Genomic DNA, 22,725 nt, shown 5'->3' on the forward strand with positions numbered 1-22,725 from the left:
TTTACTATAGAAATTATAACAAAAACAATGAAGTAGAATAATTCCATGTTTCTGAAAATTTAGCCCAAATATTTTATGTGCAATGTTAATAAACCACAAATTATTTGAGCTACTATGAAAGCCTTTCTGATGTTTTGTATGAGCATCTTCATTTCCTGAGCTGTTTGTCTGAAAACTAAAAGGCTGTAGAAACAATTTTGAATAGACCTTTCAAGACCATTATAATTATTAATTTTTTTTTTTACAAAATGATTATTATATTATTTGTACTTACTAGACACCTTCTAATTTGGCCTCAAGATTAACTGAGGTAGAGCAGAGACTTAACAGCCTACAACCTACTGGACAAGTCTTATCTCAATTGACTGATTTAACCAGGAGGATCACAAACATAGAATCTGTGGTTTGTATGGATACAGTTTATAAATTTACATCTGAATACAAAAGAATTTTTTTTGCAAGAGGCATTATCTACAAAAATGTTTTTAGGGTAAAATTTGTGTGGTCCCGACACAAAATTATACAAGTCGTAGTGAGTTTAAAGATTTTTGCAGAAAAAAATAGATGCAACAATAATTAACCCTGGTTTTACCACTAGAAAATTTAAACTTGATAACTGTGTACTAAGATATGAACTTCTTTGGAGTTTGCTGCTATTTATAATTTGCCAATAAATCAAGTAAAACCACATTCATATTCAGTCACGTCTCAGTCATTACAGCTGAACGGACGTGCTGGGCCAGCTCTCCTTTACCCGCTATCTTCGATGAGGGTTTACTGTTAGATGATCAACCACTTACTACTTTAGATGACAGAAACCAATCCAACTGTACAGTAAACATTGTAGTTGGCATATTTCCGCATTAACATGCACTCCAAAACCCATTGTAGATGGGGGAGTGTTATGCCGATTAATGTCCGAGGGCTGTATCCTAGATGTTAGATGATTGACCTTCATTTCACTGCCTCACGGCTTTGGTCCTGATAATGCTTCCTGTCATCTTGAGCATTACGTCCAAGACTCATCTACCAGTATTCCATCGTCGAGGTTAGCGGGCTGCCAAGCTGACCAACCTGGCCCTGAAAGCAGCCGTTGTGAAGAAATAACATCAAAATAGTAAACATACCAAACCAAAACATCTCATAAAACCAAGATGGCGACCTTCAAAATGGCAACCACCACCTGTTGCTGACCGATGGCACAAAATTATTTAAACGCTCACCAAACGCCTTCGGGCACAGGGCTGATCGTGCGAGGGCTGTATAGCCAGTCAAGGTCGTTAAAAACTTCCATTTGTTGGAAGTATAACCGCTTTCATTTAATTGCTGTAGAGACAAAGATGCACTTGCTTTGCATCAGGCTTCAATGTTTTATGTCATTAGAAAAAATGAATTTAATAACCATAATTATTTTATAATGTGATGCCCCAAAATACTCAGTTCTAATGTTAAATACATGTAATCTATTTTTTGTTACAGCAACAAGCTTTGAACAACAGATTAAATCAAGTGGAACAGAGTCTAGGTAGTTCAGGCCAAATACAGACAAGTATATCAAGATTAAATACAAGGTTTACTAGCTTGCGTAATACGGTATGTTTTGACAATTATGTTTTTACTGTGCTCCAGATAAATTTCCAGCTCAAATTAGATTTATTATCTTATTCTTGAAAATAAAATTGAAAAGTAATCAAATATTTAAAGTTAAAATCTGTTATTATTATTTCTTTTGCATTATTTTTCTGTTTAACAGACTCAATAAATACTTTCATTACATTGGGTGCAATGAACTACCATAATATACGATAATTTCACATGTGAAATAAACTCAATTATTTCACACCTCTGACGTCATATAACAATAGGTGTTTTCGAGACAAAACAAATTGTGAATGCATAGAAAAAGATATAGTTCCTTACATTTTCTACTTTTATTTCATTAAAAAGCTCATTGTCAATGTAATAAAAAGAATAACTAATAAAAAAATTCAAGTATCGAAAAATATTTAACTCAAGACCAAACAACACTGACAATTAATAAATAACTTGTGCTCTACACACGGTCATGAATAAATGTGTTCTTTGGTCACTTGTTGAAATTTTTTCTATATTTGAATTCTTCAAATCAGCAATTCTATAAAGAAATATATCATATGATATGTGACAGCTCTAATGTCACTTTGAAATCACAATCTCAGAAACTCTGTATTGATTGCTAGGTCAACACATCTTATTATATGACGGCAAAAAATTTTGCGGTCATATATTGGTATCACATTGTCGTCGTCAGCGTTGTCCGTAGACGGATGGTTTCCGGATAATAACTTTAGTATAGGTAAACAGAAATCAATAAAATTTTAACACTATGTTAATAACTACAAAAGGAAGCTTGGGATTGATTTTAGGGGTTATGATTCTTAAGGTTTAGGAAGAAGGGGCCCTTTAAAATAGCATTTATCTAGTGTCCCAACAATAAGTTGTGTATATGTATTTCAATTGTTCTGAAATTGTACCACAATGTTTAATACAATAAGTAGAAGGTTGAGATACATTTTAAGGGTTATGCTAGGAATAAAGGGTCAAAAAGGGGCCAAAAACAAGCATTTTTGTAGTTCCAAACTCCATTAGAAATTTTTGGAAAAAGAGAAAGGGGGAAGTTAAAAAATAATTGGGGTGGGGGTCAATTTTTTTTTCTCATTTCTGATTTCAGAATTTAAAAAGAAAATTTCTTCAAATATTTTTTCTTTGAGAGGATTAATATTCAACAGCATAGTAAATTGCTCAAAAGCAAAAACAAAATTTAAGTTCATTAGACCACATTCATTCTGTGTCAGAAACCTATACTGTGTGAACTATTTAATCACAATCCAAATTCAGAGCTGTATCCGGCTTGAATGTTGTGTCCATACTTGCCCCAACCATTCAGGGTTCGACCTCTGTGATCGTATAAAGCTGCACCCTGCGGAGCATCTGGTTATCACTTTTATGCATTTTATAAACCTTTAAAGACAGAACTAATGAGTTTCATAAAAATATTGTTAAGAAAGCCTTTTGTAATGACATGCACAAATGCACTTTATTATTGCTCAAATCTTCATTGTTATCCTTGTTGTTAAGCATTATCAAATTTTTTGCATGTAACATTATATAAAGCATTTTCATAATGAATGTACAACGCAACTCTGCATGAATATACATATTAGATATAGTTCTGATACTTTGTATTTGCTTAACATGTGAGAAGATACAAGTAGTTATCAAAAATACCAGGCTTATAATTTGATTTGCCAGACACTCGTTACGTCTACATAAGACTCATATCTCAACAGAGTTTTGGATTTTTTTTTTCTTTGTGGTTCTCGAATAAAATGCTATTTCTCACTATTAGGCCTAAATTAAAATATTGTTTGTTAATTGCCCTTCTCCGACCCTATGTTTTGAAACAGGGTAGGAAGGTAGGTAAAATATTTTATTTTTTCTTTCCCAAAAATAACTTAGCTCGGTACATTTTTTGTCATGGGTAGGCAGGTAGGTATATAGGATACAACATCCGTTTACAAAACATTTTGTACACACTTTGATAATTTTTTATTGGACGAACTTTTTTTGAATACTCTTCAAGTTTAAAGACAGAGTAAAGTTCATCATATCATGATTTCAAAGCTTTCAACATTGATTTCAAACAAATGCTTTGAAACTTTTATCAAAGTGTTCATGTCAAATGCTCACATGATACCAAACGGACTAGACCTTATACGTGTAAAGGGCAAACAGACAATATTTTAATTTAAGGCTTACATCTATTGGCAAATACCAAAATTATGACTGTCCTTTGCAAAATTTTGGTTGTCATTCCGACCCCCATTTTTTTCACAAACTCTGCAAGAAACTTAAGGCAGTGATACCCAATCCAGTAGAGAGTGAGCATTTACCAGACAGAATAAAATTTTACTTGACTAAATATATATCAACATTTTTAACCATTTGACAAATAGTCTCTTATTTTTGTTACCAGAGGGTGTAAATATAGTTTCTCAACCAAAATTGGTTAAAAGATCATTAGTATAGTGCAATTGTAATACCCACCTGTAAAGCATATATATATATATGGGAAACTGATATTAGAATAAAATTAAGCTATTTTTTTCCATAGGGTATTTTTATAAACATTTTCAAAATGACCTTTTTAGCTCACCTGGCCCAAAGGGCCAAGTGTGCTTTTCTCATCACTTGGCTTTCGTCGTCCGTCATCGTCTGTCGTCCGTTGTCCCTCGTCCGTTGTCGTTAACTTTTACAAAAATCTTCTCCTATGAAACTACTGGGTCACAATCATCATTAGGGTATCTAGTTTCAAAAATGTGTTCGGTGACCCGGCCAACCAACCAAGATGGCCGCCATGGCTAAAAATAGAACAAAGGGGTAAAATGCAGTTTTTGGCTTATAACTCAAAAACCAAAGCATTTAGAGCAAATCTGACAGGGGTTAAATTGTTGATCAGGTCAAGATCTATCTGCCCTGAAATTTTCAGATGAAACGGACAACCCGTTGTTGGGTTGATGCCCCTAAAATGATAATTTTAAGGAAATTTTACTGTTTTTGGTTATTATCTTGAATATTATTATAGATAGAGATAAACTGTAAATAGCAATAATGTTCAGCAAAGTAAGATTTACAAATAAGTCAACATGACCGAAATGGTCAATTGACCCCTTCAGGAGTTATTGCCCTTTATAGTCAATTTTTAACCATTTTTCTTAAATCTTAGTAATCTTTTACAAAAATCTTCTCCTCTGAAACTACTTCGCCAAATTAATCCAACCTGGCCACAATCATCACTGGGGTATCTAGTTTAAAAAATGTGTGGCATGACCCTGCCAACCAACCAAGATGGCCGCCACAGCTATAAATAGAACATATGGGTCAAATGTAGATTTTGGCTTATAACTCAAAAACAAAAGCATTAAGAGCAAATCTGACATGAATTAAAATTGTTTATCAGGTCAAGATCTATCTGCCCTGAAATTTTCAGATGAATCGGAAAACCCTTTGTTCGGTTGTTGCCCCTGAATCGGTAATTTTAAGGAAATTTTGCTGTTTTTGGTTATTATCTTGAATATTACTATAGATAGAGATAAACTGTAGACAGTAATAATGTTCAGCAAAGTAAGATATACAAATAAGTCAAGGTGACTGAAATGGTCAGTTGACCCCTTTAGGAGTTATTGCCCTTTATAGTCAATTTTTAACCATTTTTCATAAATCTTAGTTATCTTTTACAAAAATCTTCTCCTCTGAAACTACTGTGCCAAATTAATCCAAACTTGGCCACAATCATCTTTAGGGTATCTAGTTTCAAAAATGTGTCTGATGACCAGGCCATCAAATTAAGATGGCCGCAACGGCTAAAAATAGAACATAGGGGTAAAATGCAGTTTTTGGCTTGTAACTCAAAAAGCAAAGAATTTAGAGCAAATCTGACATGGGGTAAAATTGTTTATCAGGTCAAGATCTATCTGCCCTGAAATTTTCAGATGAATCGGACAACCCGTTGTTGGGTTGCTGCCCCTGTATTGGTAATTTTAAGGGAATTTTGCTGATTTGGGTTATCTTGAATATTATTATAGATAGAGATAAACTGTGAACAGTAATAATGTTCAGCAAAGTAAGATTTACAAATAAGTCAACATGACCAAAATGGTCAATTGACCCCTTAAGGAGTTATTGCCCTTTATTGTCAATTTTTAACCATTTTTAGCTCACCTGACCTGAAAGGTCAAGTGAGCTTTTCTCATCACTTGGCGTCCGTCGTCCGTTGTCCGTTATTTGTTGTCTGTAAACTTTTACAAAAATCTTCTCCTCTGAAACTACTGGGCTAAATTTAACCAAACTTGGCCACAATCATCCTTGGGGTATCTAGTTTAAAAAATGTGTCCGATGACCTGGCCATTCAACCAAGATGGCCGCCATGGCTAAAAAAAGAACACAGGGGTAAAATGTATATTTTGGCTTATATCTTTGAAACCAAAGCATTTAGAGCAAATCTGACATGTGTAAAATTGTTGATCAGGTCAACATCTATCTGCCCTGAAATTTTCAGACGAATCGGACAACCCGTTGTTGGGTTGCTGCCACTGAATTGGTTATTTTAAGGAAATTTTGCAGTTTTTGGTTATTATCTTGGATACTGTTATAGATAGAAATAAACTGTAAACAGCCATAATGTTCAGCAATGTAAGACCTACAAATAAGTCATCATGATCAAAATTGTTAGAGGACCCCTTAAGGAGTTATTGCCCTTTATAGTTAATTTTTACCAACTTTTCGTCATTTTTTGTAACTTGTAGAAAAATCTTCTTCTCTGAAACTACTTAGCCAAATTTAAGCAAACTTGGCCACAATTATCATTGTTGTATATAGTTTAAAAAATGTGTCCGATGACCCCGCCTTCCAAACAAAATGGCCGACATGGCTAAAATTAGAACATAGTGGTAAAATGCAGTTTTTGCTTTATATGTTTGAAACTAAGACATTTAGGGCAAATCTTTCAAGATTTAAATGTCCATCAGAATCAGATCTATCCCCTCACAAATTTTCAGATGAATCTGACAACCCGTTGTTGGGTTGCTTCCCTAAAATTGGTAATTTTAAGGAAATTTTGCAGTTTTTGGTTATTATCTTGAATACTATTATAGATAGAGATAAACTGTAAACAGCAATAATGTTCAGCAAAGTCAGATCTACAAATAAGTCAGCATGATCAAAATTGTTAGAGGACCCCTTAAGGAGTTATTGCCCTTTATAGTCAATATTGAACAACTTTTCATCATTTTTGTAACTTGTACAAAAATCTTCTTTTCTAAAACTATGGGCCAAATTTAACCAAACTTGGCCACAATCATTACTAGGGTATCTATTTAAAAAAAGTGTCTAATGACCCCACCTACCAACCAAGATGGCCGACATCAGTAAATACAGTAACAGGTGAGGGACACAGGCTCTTGAGAGCCTCTAGTTCGTAAATCTTAGTAATCTTTTACAAAAATCTTCTCCTCTGAAACAACTAGGCCAAATTAATCAAAACTTGGCCACAATCATCTTTGGGGTATCTAGTTTAAAAAATGTGTCTGGTGACCCGGCCATTTAACCAAGATGGCCGCCATGGCTAAAAATAGAACATAGGGGTAAAATGCAGTTTTTGGTTATTATCTTGAATACTATTATAGATAGAGATAAACTGTAAACAGCAATTATGTTCAGCAAATAAGATTTACAAATAAGTCAACATGACCGAAATGGTCAATTGACCCCCTAAGGAGTTTTTGTCCTTTACAGTCAATTTTTAACAACTTTCCACTGAAACTACTGGGCCAAGTTCATTATAGATAGAGAGAATTGTAAGCAGCAAGAATGTTCAGTAAAGTAAGATGTACAAACACATCACCATCATCAAAACACAATTTTGTGATAACTCCATCTGCGTCCTTTGTTTAATATTCACATAGACCAAGGTGAGCGACACAGGCTCTTTAGAGCCTCTAGTTTAGTATACTTTGTTTTGTGTTTAGCAATGACTATCCTAATTAGTGGTGATTTAATTACACAATTTTGATATTTGCTTGATGCTGTTAAATGTGGAAAGATCAAAGTTTTACATATTCATGTTATTTATTATTATCATGTTATTCGACTTGCGAAAGACGCAAAGATAAATTGCTTGCTTAAATAAGTTGGTTACAGTAATCTGAACATAGATTTGTGCATGTTAATTTATATTGTGCATGTTTATTAATATCTTGCATGATAATTTATATTGACACAGGTTGATGGCATTGTAACACAAGATACCAGTCAGAATGAATCAGTAAGTGTAATCCAGTTTTGTGGAAGGGGCCTCAGAAATGGTGTTTTCACTGGAAAACTTGCTGTATGGGCTTTGCTCATTGCTGAAGGCTGTACATTGACCTATAGTTGTTAATTTCTGTGTCATTTTGGTCTCTTGTGGAGAGTTGTCTCATTTGCAATCATATCACATCTTCTTTTTTATATTGAATGAATGCATGACTCTGCATCTTGTGTCATGTTAAAAAAAGAATCTTTCATTTCTTTTTTCACTTAAGACAAATGAGTTTCCTATTGTAGTTGAATGCATGTCATGCATGGTCACACAACAATGATTTGATTGTTATTTGTAAACCATTTTATGATTGGTTATAATAGGTAAGAAGATACCATAGAGGACGAAATAATACAAGAGGTGTCAGTAGAAGGGTAATTATTATGTATTCTCAATTTTTTGTGCTTTTTATGCCCCATAGTAGAGGGGCATTATGTTTTCTGGTATGTGCGTCCGTCTGTCCTTCCGTCCGTTCGTTTGTTTGTACGTTCAGGTAAAGGTTTTTGGTCAAGGTAGTTTTTGATGAAGTTGAAGTCCAATCAACTTCAAACTTAGTACACATGTTCCCTATGATATGATCTTTCTAATTTAATTGCCAAATTAGACTTTTGACCCCAATTTCACAGTCCACTGAACATAGAAAATGATAGTGCAAGTTTCAGGTTAAAGTTTTTGGTCAAGGTAGTTTTTGATTTAGTTGAAGTCCAATCAACTTGAAACTTTGTACACATGTTCCTTAGGTTATGATCTTTCTTATTTATATGCTAAATTATATTTTTTATCCCAATTTCACTGTTCACTGAACATAGAAAATGATAATGGGAGTGGGGCATCCGTGTACTATGGACACATTCTTGTTTTACATTTCTTAAATAGGTGTGAGAAAAATATTTCTCCTCACTAGTGTAATATCTGTTGTCGGCAAATGAGTAGTCGAAATTTAATTGTGACATCAAATTTTGGTTTCTTCTTAACTTTCCTATTGTGACATATTGAAAAAAGGCGACCATGCCTGATGACATCACTTTTTAAAAAGTACACAAATTTCTTTGAATCTTTGAAAAGAAAGGATGAAATTCCTTGGAGAAACAGATTTCACCACTATAACTTGTGTATTACAATATTTCTCCACTCTCAACCGTTGAATTTTAATTATTTTAAAAAAATCGGCAAGTCTAACGCTTTGAATATTTAAATGTAACTGTCTCGAGTGGAGAAATATTGTAACACACTTGTTGCAGTTGTGGAATTTATATATCTCCAGTTTTATTGGCATTTAATTTAGTACATTTTAAGATCAGTAAGTTTTGTCAAAAAAGTACATGCTTGATAAATGGTCAACATCAAACTGTCTACTATAAATTCCAATATGATATGTTTCACAAGTAGATAAATTTAAGATCAAGCTGATGTTAAAGGTTGAGGATAGTAACTTATAAGTGTTACACCTGAGGCGGAAATAATTGATTAGAAAATGTTTGAAGGAATTTCCTTATCTACGTAAACATCAGATGTTAACTGTAAACAGTGTCTTTTTATAAAAAAGGTTATTTCTTAATACTACCATACATGCTACATGCGCTATTCTTAGAGATGGATGAGAATATGAAATAAGTTATCCACCTTAACATACCAAGCTGATCATATACATTTAGATACAATCTAAATGTAACTCTTGACCTCAGATGACTCTAACCTCAGATACTGTGCCAGTCTGTGGATTCATTGTTATTTGTGGAATACCAAATTTTATGGATTTCATGGATAAACGGGTACAACGGAGCAAAATGTCCAAAGAAGAGCTTGTATTCAGATTTTTGCAAACACATGAATTAAAATATCCACGAATTTCAGATTTTTCCACATGCATGAAAATTGTTGCCCATGAAATTGCTCATCACAATAATTAAGTTAAAAGAAAGTCAAATAGTTTAGCAAGTCCTATTGAATTCGCCAAATTAAGGTTCAACTATAAAGAGATATAGGTACCAGTATGTAAAAGTGCATATCTCAATTAAGGATGTCTTTCTGGATTTTTTTTCTTATTTTTATACGCCCGTCGTCTTTTAGACGGGACGTATTATGGTATACCGTTGTCCGTCCGTCTGTCCGTCCGTCGTCCAGACTTCGGACAATAACTCAAAAACACTTTCACCAATTTCCATTAAATTTAAGTTAATTGTTTATATCTATTGACGTAAGCTCCCTTTCGTTTTTTTTTAATTTCAGATTTTAAGTTTTGGATTTATGGGGCTTTATTCATAAAAAAGGGGGGATTTTCAACACTTCGGACAATAACTCAAAAAGGCTTTCACCAATGTCCATGAAACTTTGGTGAATTGTTTATATCTATGGATGTAAGCTCCCTTTCAATTTTTATAAATTTCAGATTTTAAGTTTTGGATTTACACTATGGGGCTTTATTCATAAAAAAGGGGGATTTTCAACATTTCGGACAATAACTCAAAAAGGCTTTCACCAATGTCCATGAAACTTTGGTGAATTGTTTATATCTATTGATGTAAGCTCCCTTTCAATTTTTATAAATTTCAGATTTTAAGTTTTGGATTTATGGGGCTTTATTCATAAAAAAAGGGGGATTTTCAACACTTCGGACAATAACTCAAAAAGGCTTTCACCAATGTCCATGAAACTTTGGTGAATTGTTTATATCTATTGATGTAAGCTCCCTTTCAATTTTTATAAATTTCAGATTTTAAGTTTTGGATTTATGGGGCTTTATTCATAAAAAAAAAGGGGGATTTTCAACATTTCGGACAATAACTCAAAAAGGCTTTCACCAATGTCCATGAAACTTTGGTGAATTGTTAATATCTATTGATGTAAGCTCCCTTTCAATTTTTATAAATTTCAGATTTTACATTTCCGTGTTATGAATTTTTATGCTTAAAAAGGGGGGGATTTTCCAATTTTGGGACAATAACTAACACTTTCACAAAATTTTATGCAACTTTGATAAATTGTTTATATCTATTGACATAAGCTCCCTTTCCATTTTTATAAATTTTAGATTTTACGTTTTCTTAAGTAATGAATTTTTATACTTAAAAAAGGGGGATTTTATGAAACTTTGGTGAATATATTAATGTAACATCCCTTTTGATTTGTATATATATTTCTAGTTGATCATATAAATTCATTTAAAGCATAAAAGACAAGTTAAAAGAGCAACGGGCATATCATGCGCTAAAGCGCAGCCCTTTATTAAAAATTCACTGATGAGAAACAGTTTTAGCTATGTAATAATCTGATTTTGTTCAGTACTTAGAAATTAAATGATATGATGTCAATTGTATACGTAGAATTTCCCAATAAGCTTTTTAATAAATAGACAGTAAAAATTTTGAACTTTTTTAAGAATTAACTCAAGAGCATCAAAAACTATGGTTTATATTATAAGTCATGATTTTTAATTCACTTTTATAGACTTAAACAAATTACATCTTATCATTGTTTTAATTTCAGATCAGAAGACTAGAAAGGCGAGTAAATCAGCTTAGAAGTGTGAGTAGCTTTGAAATCTTGTGAACTATTGTTAGCAGATGTTTGTGCTTTGGTCCTTTTTTTATATTGTTCCTTTTCAATTTGAGGTTAAAAACAACTAAGTCAATCAAGATTGCAACTTTTAATCAGACCTGCTGACTCCCACTTTTGGGGAATATCCCCATGAGAGGTGTTGACCTTACACTTATAATACTCAATTATTTGGACTAAATACTTTTAAAAAGGCATTCAGATGAGTATAATAAAATACATATAAACATGTGTACTCATTCAAACTATAGATGTTTTAATTAAGTAAGCTAATGACATGTATAGTTATCCATTTGGACCTCTTGGGTTAAAATTCCTGTAGAGATTTTCAAAATTTTGCATGCTTAATTAAGTACTACTTTATGACAATGTTGTGTATTAAACCTATAAATTATAGGTACCAGGTGCAGGCGCGGATCCAGAGGGGGCGTTCCGGGGGTTGGAACCCCCCCTTTTTTTGGACGATCAATGCATTTGAATGGGGACATGTAATTGGAACCCCCCCTTTGTCCTGGGTTAGGAACCCCCCCTTTTTAAATTTGCTGGATCCGCCCCTGAGGTGATCAGTAAAGTCTCCTTAAGCCTTCTACCTGTACTTTCTCTTAACATTGTAGTTCAACAATAATGGAGACTTAATGCTTCCATTGGGATGTTTAATTTCAGTTACTGACAGCAGACGAGTGCAGCAGTAATCCATGTAGGAATGGCGGAACTTGTGTAGATAGATATAATGGATTTACATGCAAATGTCCAAATGCATGGCAGGTATGACAATAAGTAATGGTAGTGTGTCTAGATATGTATGTAAGAGACAAATTTACATCAAGCCTCAAATCTATGTTCTTTCCTCTGTCTCTGATCTGTGTTCCATGATGTCATGACATTAAAAGCTGTTTCATTTTCTCAGATCTGTTAGTGACATCATGACACACCAATCTGTGGCCCTTTGTTCAGCGTCAATATAATCAGCTATAATACTATTTATGCAGTAGGTCAACTATACTTGGTGTATGGAAATATTTTATGATGTACATGTCAGTCTCACAGTTTGTATCGCACCTTGATCTCATTTTCATGGTTCATTGCTCAGAGTTTTTCAAAATGTTGACGGGACGTATTATGGTATACAAATGTCCAATGTCCGGTGTCCGTCCGTCTGTCCAGCGTAAACATGTCGCACCATAACTTGAGAACGACTTATCCAAATTTCATGAAACTTAATATAGTTGTTTCTTATGATGGTCAAATGATCTGTATACTTTTTGGTGAAAATAAGATTAAAACTTTTTGAGTTACAGCACTTTGTAACTAAAACAGGGGTGTGTTTTTTTCACATGTTGCACTGTATCTCAAAAACGATTTTTGATTATTGCTTAAAACTTTACACACTTCTTAGTTATGTTAATCTTAAGATCTGTATACTTTTTGGTGATGATTCAAAATTTCATTCTTGAGTTATTTAGTATTTTGTAAAAAAGGGGGAGTTTTTTTTTTACATGTGGCGCTGTATCTCAAAAATGATTTATGGTTATTGCTTAAAACTTTACACACTTCTTTGTTATATCAATCTTAAGATCTGTATACTTTTTGGTGATGATTCAAAATTTTATTTTTGAGTTATTGAGTATTTTGTAAAAAAAGGAGGAGGTTTTTTTTTACATGTCGTGCCATATCTCAAAAACAATTTATGATTATTGCTTAAAACTTTACACACTTCTTTATTATATTAATATAAAGATCTGTATACGTTTTGCTTTTGATTCAAAATTTTATTTTAGTGATATTTTGTTTTTTGTAAAAAAAAAAAAGAGGGGGGGGGGTTCACATGTCCCGCCGTATTTCAAAAGCAATATATTGTTATTGCTTAAAAGTTTCTCAGAAACTATATATGATTATTGCATTATACTTCCACACCAGACGTCGGGCGTATCATGCGCTCATGGCGCAGCTGTTTATTTAATGTAAAGGATACTTAAAATTACCTTTGAAGAAACTTGATAGGCCATGTATGAAAGGTACAAAATGATGTTGAATTTGTTGTTATTTTTGAAGGAAGGTTTTTCTATGAGCAATAACATGAAGAAAACATGTAAAAACTATAATGGGATGTATCAGTTTACATTCTTACTAGCAAATAAAGAGAGGGTCTGCTTGCTGACTTACGATACAACAGCAAATTATTACTTATGAATCATAAACATATATATTTAGATGAAGATTTTTTTTTAGAATTTGATAAATAACATGTACCATTTATTAAGAAAACAGGACCTTTGTAAAAGCTGAAATGAGGAAAACATCTGAAAATAAACACTTCTTAAATGTCAAGTTTAAGGTAGTTAGAAACCCTTTTTAGTTTTTACCCTTAAATTGTGATTCAAGTTGACCTTCAACACTTTTTGCAAGTCCATTGTCATTATATACCAAGTATTTAAAGATGAACATGTTGATCCTAATGCATTTAATGCTTTTATTCCAGGGAATAACTTGTGAACTGGATGTCAATGAGTGTGGTATTTATGCAGGAACAGATTTAGGCTGTCAGAATGGTGCCACATGTGTCAATTCTCAAGGAGGATTTAGGTAATATAATATTTTTATTCTATAAGAATATTTGTAGAATAAAGTGAAAGAGAATATTTAACATTTGGAAGAAGGTTAAAGGAAAGTTATAGTTGTGTTAAGTACTAGTGATAAAAGTGTCCATTTTTGCAATTTTTTTCAAGAAAGTTCTTGTCCAGTATTGATTTCTTGTAATATATTTAGTTATATAATTTCCGACAACCTGATGATGCAATCAGTTTTGTTTGTGTTGCATAGGAGAGGGAAGAAAGATACCAAAGTCAAACTCATAAATCTAAAACAAACTGACAACGCCATGGGTAAAAATGAAAAAGACAAACAAACAACAGCACACACGACACAACATAGAAAACTAAAGAATAAACAACACGAACCCCACCAAAAAACTAGGGGTGATCTCAGGTGCTCCGGAAGGGTAAGCAGATCCTGCTCCACATGCGGGAGTTAGGGATTAGGATTTGGAAACCTGCTGATGGATATTACAGTATTTTACTTGGATTTATATTTAATACTAGGATTGTATTTTTTTATAGAATATTTTTTACTATGATCATTTATTTTGTAGATGTCGCTGTACAGCTGATTACCATGGTGTACTATGTACAGAAAGACATGATGATTGTACAGGAGCTTCTAATGAACAGATGTGTGGACATGGTACATGTGTTAATAGACAGCGTACACAACCAAATATGGCAAGTATTTGTTAAAAGTTTTAAAGAATGCATATGCAATATGAATTGAGTGCAAATTAAAATATTTTAAATGATTTTAAAAGTGTTAAAACCATGAAAATTTTGCTGTGTGAAAATGATAATTGTTTAACCCAATGTGTATTGAATTTGAGCTTTAAAACCATTGAGTTTTCATGGCACATAAATGGTGCATACATTTCTTTTCTTATACCCTATAAAGTTGATGGTTTGCTGACACCAAAACTTTGGAAAAGATAAAGCCATCATACTTTTAACAAATGATTTTTCCTATTTCATGGATATAAATGTATGAATGTTGTCAAAATTCAAGATTTGAAAGTATGCTTGGATTAGTTTGATAATTAAAAAACATACAATAAGGTACCCATTTGGGTTTGAATGTCTATCTTTCTTAAACATTCAGGCATAGTGTATATTAGCTTGCCCACTGAGCTTGTTACATACATTGTAACCTGCCTAATCCTACATTCAAGTATTCCAACATCCTGCATTAACCAACACATTTTCATGGTCACAAAATATGCCTATCCTTGCAGAAAAAACTTGAGTATTACCACCCCCTGCTTAATTCAAAAGTTTTTCTAATCCACCAGTGTCCGATAACACAGGTTACACTGTATAATTAAGAATAGAATGCATATTTTTAGCCTAAGTATACCTGTATTTGTGATGATGGATGGACAAAGTCTGGATCTGATCCTTCATGTACTGTAGATGTGGATGAATGCAACGAAAGATCCAATGCATGTTCTGTTGACCCGCAAGTTCCTTGCATAAATCTTCCTGGAACTTTCAGTTGTGGTCAGTGTCCAGCTGGCTATGTTGGTAATGGCTTCTCTTGTGCCGATATCAATGAATGTGCCAATAACAATGGTGGATGTTCGTTAGTTCCCCGTGTAGATTGTATCAACACACGTGGATCAAGATCTTGTGGACCTTGCCCTTCAGGTATGCTATCATTTCTTTGGCTTTGTATCTTTACCTTTTACACAATGTACTTTTATATATTTTTATACGACCGCAAAAATTGAAAATGAGACCATTATTAATCACGTCGTCGGCGTCGTCCGAATACTTTTGGTTTTCGCACTATAACTATAGTTTAAGTAAATAGAAATTGATGAAATTTTAACACAAGGTTTATGACCATAAAAGGAAGGTTGGGATTGATTTTGGAAGTTTTGGTCCCAACAGTTTAGGAATTAGGGGCCAAAAAGGGCCCAAATAAGCATTTTCTAGGTTTTCGCACTATAACTTTAGTTTAAGTAAATAGAAAACAATGATATTTTGACACAAAGTTTATGACCACAAAAGGAAGGTTGGGATTGATTTTGGGTGTTTTGATCCCAACAGTTTAGGAATTAGGGGCCAAAAAGGGGCCCAAATAAGCATTTTTCTTGTTTTTCGCACCATAACTTTAGTATAAGTAAATAGAAATTTATGAAATTTAAACACAAGGTTTATGACCATAAAAGGAAGGTTGGGATTGATTTTGGGAGGTTTGGTCCCAACAGTTTAGGAATAAGGGTCCAAAATTAAACTTTGTTTGATTTCATCAAAAATTGAATAATTGGGGTTCTTTGATATGCCAAATCTAACTGTGTATGTAGATTCTTATTTTTTGGTCCTGCTTTTAAATTGGTCTACATTAAGGTCCAAAGGGTCCAAAATTAAACTTAGTTTGATTTCAATAAAAATTGAATCCTTGGGGTTCTTTGATATGCTGAATCTAAAAATGTACTTAGATTTTTGATTATTGGCCCAGTTTTCAAGTTGGTCCAAATCGGGGTTCAAAATTAAACTTTGTTAGATTTCATTAAAAATTGAATAATTGGGGTTCTTTGATATGCCAAACCTAACTGTGTATGTAGATTCTTAGTTTTTGGTCCTGTTTTCAAATTGGTCTACATTAAGGTCCAAAGGTCCAAAATTAAACTAAGTTTGATTTTAACAAAAATTGAATTCTTGGGCTTCTTTGATATGCTGAATCTAAACATGTACTTAGATTTTTGATTATGGGCCCAGTTTTCAAGTTGGTCCAAATCAGGATCCAAAATAATTATATTAAGTATTGTGCAATAGCAAGAAATTTTCAATTGCACAGTATTCAGCAATAGCAAGAAATCTTCAATTGCACAGTATTGTGCAATAGCAAGAAATTTTCAATTGCACAGTATTGCACAATAGCAAGAAATCTTCAATTGCACAGTATTGTGCAATAGCAAGTATTTTTTCAATTGCACAGTATTGCACAATAGCTAGAAATATCTAATTGCACAATAGCAAGAAATTTTCAATTGGAGTTATCTTTCTTTGTCCAGAATAGTAGTTGAATAAACTTAAATCATTGTTTTATACAATATACTGATAAATTAAAACAATCTTTACCATTCAGTGATAACAAGGACTTTTTTTACATTTTAATATAATGATGTATTTAAATGAGTAGTTATTGTTGCAAACTCCATTAGAAATTTGAATTGAGATCAGTTTTGGAATAAGGGAAAGGGACATGTGAAGAAAAAAAATTGGGTGGGGGAGGGGGGGGGGGGGGGGGGGGGTTGTTCAATTTTTCTCATTTCAGATTTCATAAATAAAAAGAAAATTTCTTCAAACATTTTTTTGAGAGGATTAATATTCTGACAACAGCATAGTGAATTGCTCAAAGGCAAAAAAAAAAATTTAAGTTCATTAGACCACATTCGTTCTGTGTCAGAAACCTATGCTGTGTCAACTTTTTAATCACAATCCAAATTTAGAGCTGAATCCAGCTTGAATGTTGTGTCCATACTTGCCCCAACCGTTCAGGGTTCAACCTCTGCGGTCATATAAAGCTGTGCCCTGTGGAGCATCTGGTTTGGTTTTGCTGAAGTATGTATACAAGCCTATGAAGTATTTATACTCCGTTGAACATTTGAATTGGTGGTTCACGAAATCCAGGAAAAATTGGTATCCCAAAAATAATGCTGAATCCACAGTAATACTGCCAGGATTTCAATGATAGTAGCTTAACAAAACTTGCTCTTTTTGCTTAGGGTTTTTTCAAAGATTCTTCAATTTTGAAGAAATGATGCACTTGTCTTACGTATTAACATAGTGCTCCAGAGTAAAGATATTGAATAAGGAGATGTGGTAACATTGCTGATGAGACAACTATCCAACAGAGTCCAAAAAAACATGGATTAAATCATATATAAAGATTAATCACTTTCAGATGACCATACTTCTAAACAACAGTCACATGATTTGGGATGTCAAAATAATTGGTAACTTCAGGAAAAGATATTTTACATATTCTGATAACCATCCTTACCATGTCCTGAGATCTTTAAGATTAAACACAAACCGAGACCATTATTAATCAAAACATGTATTATGAGAACCAGATTCAAACTTTACTATTACTTTTTAAAGAAAAAGCTTATTTTACCCCCTCCCCTGTAATTAAAGATATTCTTAAAATGATTAAAAGTAAAAAATTCAGCCAGTTCAAGCAATTATGACAGATGTGCTGTTTCCAATATAGGTTACCAAGGAAATGGAGTCACATGTTCATGGGTCGGTCTGTGTGGAACAAATAATGGAGGATGTCATCCAATGGCAGTATGTTCTGAAAATCCAGGTATCTTTTTTTATCAGAAAAATTTATAAAACATGTTTCTTAATTTAATTATTTAGAGTGCATAAATTCATTTGCTCAAAATGTGTTTATACAGGAACAAAAATATTACTAAATAATTCAAAGATTTGAAATGTTCAGCTTATAGTTGTCTTTATTTTGCTATGTATATTTCAGTCAGATATATTTTTCTGTGTTAATTTATGGTATTACTATACTTGAATTTCTTATAAAACAAAGAACAATAAAAATCATTTTTTCTACTGATTTTGGCTGTAGAAACAACTACGAATAAAAGTAGCAATCAATTAGACTGCAACAAAATGATGCAATTAACCAAAAAGTATCCAGAGATTAATATATTGTTATGCAATTGTCCTTCTAATAACATCTTACAGTTGTTAGAGCATATATTTATAGGGTTTGGTGGAAGAATGTGTACCTGTCGTCAAGGCTATGTTGGGAATGGTATAGGAGCCAGTGGTTGTGTACAGCAGGGACCCACTACTGGAGCATGTGCTAGTAACCCATGTAGAAATGGAGGCCTTTGTCAGGTTATTTTACACTATTATTATGATCCTTTTTTGTCTATTTAATTTCTGTTGGTCCAACATATAAAACCCAATTTTAACACTATCACACGATGAACTAAGAATAAAGGGAGAGAACTGTAAAATGCAATGGCTAACAGAACAACTTACCTTGGAAATCAGACATGACCATAGATTTACTAATACTGTGGATTAATTATTATTCATTGGATACCAATTTTTGCTGATTTTGTGGGAACAAGTTAACCATAAATTTAAATGCTTAACAAATTATTTATTTTCTATAGACTTGTATAACGACTTTGGCAAAACCAGGAATAAAATATCCATGAGAATGCAAGTTTTCCTCAATCCATTAAAATATGTACCCACGAAAATAAATGAATTCACAGTACTTCTGAATCCTTAATTTCCATGCAGTACCAATATTCATGGATTTCATTGGAATGATTGAACCACAAATTTGAGTGTTCTGTGAAATTTTCCAATAGGATGAAATGCAGAATTTTACAATACCACTTTCAAGTATCCATGACATGAAAATGAGTTTTAATGAAAATAACAAATCTACAATATATCATCTATCAGTGAATAAAAGTGTATCTTTTTCAGAACTCTGGAACCTCCTTCAGTTGTGTATGTAATCCAGGATTTGGTGGTTTGAGATGTGATACGAATGTTAACGAGTGCTCCAGTAATCCATGTCAGAATGGCGGCACATGTGTAGATGGCGTTAATGGTTATAACTGTCAATGTACTGGTACCTTCTCTGGTTCCAACTGTCAGGAACAACAACAGTGTACTTACATTTAAAGTTTATTATTGTAAAATGATATTTATATGTTCACAGCTCAGGAATAATCTTTGCTCCTGTTAAGTTTTCGCCAAATTTAATGGTCATAGGTCTAACAAAATTTCATGAAAATATTGTGGGCTGCATTGCAACAAAGTAAATAACTTTAATTATTTTACACTGTTTATGACCAATGAAGTTCATTATGAAATACTTTGACAACATTGTGTGCCTAAAATCTAATTTCTGATACCTCATTTATATACAGCATGTGGAGGGACATTGACAGAAGAATCTGGTACCCTCATATATCCATCATCACCTGGGACATCATATCCACATGGTGTAAACTGTGCATGGGAGATCAGAGGGGCAGTAGGGAAGGTGAGGATACCAGTTCACTAAGAAACAATAATTGTATTTTGGAAAGAATACACAAGGATTGTATTGCCTTTTTAATGTTATCACAAATCAGAAAATAATAGACGCCCTTAATTTTTAAAATTGAGAATGGAAATGGGGAATGTGTCAAAGAGACAACAACCCGACCAAATAAAAAACAACAGCAGAGGGTCACCAACAGGTCTTCAATGTAGCGAGAAATTCCCGCACCCGGAGGCGTCCTTCAGCTGGCCCCTAAACAAATATATACTAGTCCAGTGATAATGAACGCCATACTAATTTCCAAATTGTACACAAGAAACTAAAATTAAAATAATACAAGACTAACAAAGGCCAGAGGCTCCTGACATGGGACAGGCGCAAAAATGCGGCGGGGTTAAACATGTTTGTGAGATCTCAACCCTCCCCCTATACCTCTAACCAATGTAGTAAAGTAAACGCATAACAATACGCACATTAAAATTCAGTTCAAGAGAAATCCGAGTCTGATGTCAGAAGATGTAACCAAAGAAAATAAACAAAATGACAATAATACATAAATAACAACAGACTACTAGCAGTTAACTGACATGCCAGCTCCAGACTTCAATTAAACTGACTGAAAGATTATGATTTCATCATATGAACATCAGGCACAATCCTTCCTGTTAGGGGTTTAGTATCATACCATCATAACATATATGAGAAGAACATAACCCGTGTCATGCCAACAACTGTTTTTAGAATAAATGTGTTTAGTTCCGATGCAAAGACCTTATCAGTGACTCAATATTAACGCCAAAATATGCAATCTTTAATGACTTGACAACAGTATCGTAATTATATCCCTTCTTAATAAGTCTATTCAAAGGTTTTGTAAGTTTCTGAGGTGAATACTGACACCTTTGTGCTTTATAAAGAATATTACCATAAAAAATTGGATGTGAAATACCTGAACGTATTAGAAGTCTGCATGTTGAGCTATATTTACGAATGATGTCTTTATACCGATGATAAAATTTAGTAAATGTTTTGACTAGTTTGTGATATCGAAAACCCTGGTGTAATAATTTTTCAGTAATACATAAATTTCTCTCGTTAAAATATAAAACATTGTTACATACACGAGCGAATCGTACAAGTTGAGATATATAAACACCGTAAGATGGTGACAAGGGAACGTCACCATCTAAAAACGGATAATTAACGATAGGAAATGAAAAATCATCCCTTTTATCATAAATTTTAGTATTCAGCTTTCCATTAGTGATATAGATATCAAGATCGAGAAAAGGGCAGTGGTCATTGTTAGTATTAGCTTTATTTAAAGTAAGTTCAACAGGATAAATTTCATTAATATACATACTGAAGTCGTCATTATTGAGAGCCAAAATATCATCCAAATATCTAAAAGTATTATTAAATTTGTTTATCAGATGTTGTTTCGATGGGTCTTTGCTTATTTTTGTCATAAATTGTAACTCATAACAATACAAAAACAGGTCCGCAATAAGTGGTGCACAGTTAGTCCCCATTGGAATTCCGATAATCTGACGATATACGGAATCCCCAAAGCGAACAAAAATGTTATCTAGTAAAAATTCAAGGGCATATATAGTATCAAAGCATGTCCAATTAACATAGTTTTTTTGTTTATTGCTACTAAAAAATGACCTAAAAGAGTTTGAACATATATATTCACATTCTGATTTTTTGAATGCCCATTTAATTAGGTGTGTGAATTTTTTCTTAATGAGAATGTGAGGCAATGTGGTATACAGTATAGAAAAATCAAAACTTTGAACAGATTCAAAATCACCAATATAAGCATGCAATTTATCAAGTACTTCCAACGAGTTCTTGACACTCCAAAAGTAATTTATTCCACTATTTTCGAAGGCCTTATTTGAACAATTTATTATCAGGTTTTTAATTGTACCAAGTGTGCTGGTAAGAAGAATAGACAATTTAGTAGTTGAACAATGGCTTGAAGACGAAAGAAATCTATATTTGTAAGGGGTTTTGTGTAGCTTCGGAAGCCAATACATAGTTGGGACTTTCATTGTATTTGGTTCTGCTTGTAAAGCGGTGGCTAAAAGTTTATGTTTGTTACAGATTTCGTTTTCTGAAAATGGAGTCAGTTGGAATGTTGGTGAATTGGTGATTTCCTTTTTCAGAACCTCAATGTAAAATTTACGTCAAACAATAATAATATTATTAGCAGCTTTATCTGCCGGGACAAAAACAAATTCCTTGGCTAGTTCTTTTAGTTTACGTTTGATACGAGAAATAGGTTTATTGTGGTTATTGTTTATAGTAAAATGTTCTTTAAAATGTTGAATACGTATATCAACTATCTTCATTACTGAATTAAAAAAAGAGTCCAAAGATTTTTTGTCAGCTTTTTCCCGTTTTATCCATTTCATACAGTAAGTATGGAGTGAGTCGTGGATGATATTACGACACTCATTCCAATTAATAATTGACGGGGGACGATATTTAGGTCCTTTACTGAGGAATGATTTTAACTCTCGGTCTTGAACGATGTTAAGATCTCCTGTTATAACATGGGAAATGGGTCCATAAATATATTCGGAATTACTGCAATTACATGAAGTAGGTGTATTTTCACT

General features: G+C 33.0%; 1 protein-coding gene across 3 annotated transcripts in view; it reads left to right on the top strand.

Annotated features, from left to right (window-relative positions):
* Positions 1-22,725, top strand: part of LOC139512523 (cubilin-like) — a 142,838-nt gene that overhangs the window by 13,582 nt on the left and 106,531 nt on the right. For 2 of the 3 annotated variants that reach the window (XM_071300206.1, XM_071300208.1), the window contains 12 exons: positions 278-403; positions 1,480-1,593; positions 8,218-8,268; positions 11,381-11,419; positions 12,113-12,214; positions 13,929-14,032; positions 14,598-14,727; positions 15,396-15,696; positions 18,275-18,370; positions 18,788-18,921; positions 19,531-19,717; positions 19,980-20,095. In XM_071300206.1, coding sequence (XP_071156307.1) covers positions 278-403; positions 1,480-1,593; positions 8,218-8,268; positions 11,381-11,419; positions 12,113-12,214; positions 13,929-14,032; positions 14,598-14,727; positions 15,396-15,696; positions 18,275-18,370; positions 18,788-18,921; positions 19,531-19,717; positions 19,980-20,095 — 1,500 coding nt within the window. Of the gene's footprint in view, positions 1-277; positions 404-1,479; positions 1,594-7,819; positions 7,862-8,217; positions 8,269-11,380; positions 11,420-12,112; positions 12,215-13,928; positions 14,033-14,597; positions 14,728-15,395; positions 15,697-18,274; positions 18,371-18,787; positions 18,922-19,530; positions 19,718-19,979; positions 20,096-22,725 lie in introns of all 3 variants that reach the window. The other variant, XM_071300207.1, reaches the window with a different exon arrangement.

This window comes from Mytilus edulis, chromosome 2 (genome assembly GCF_963676685.1).
Source record: "Mytilus edulis chromosome 2, xbMytEdul2.2, whole genome shotgun sequence".
In the NCBI taxonomy this organism is placed as follows: Eukaryota; Metazoa; Mollusca; class Bivalvia; order Mytilida; family Mytilidae; genus Mytilus; species Mytilus edulis.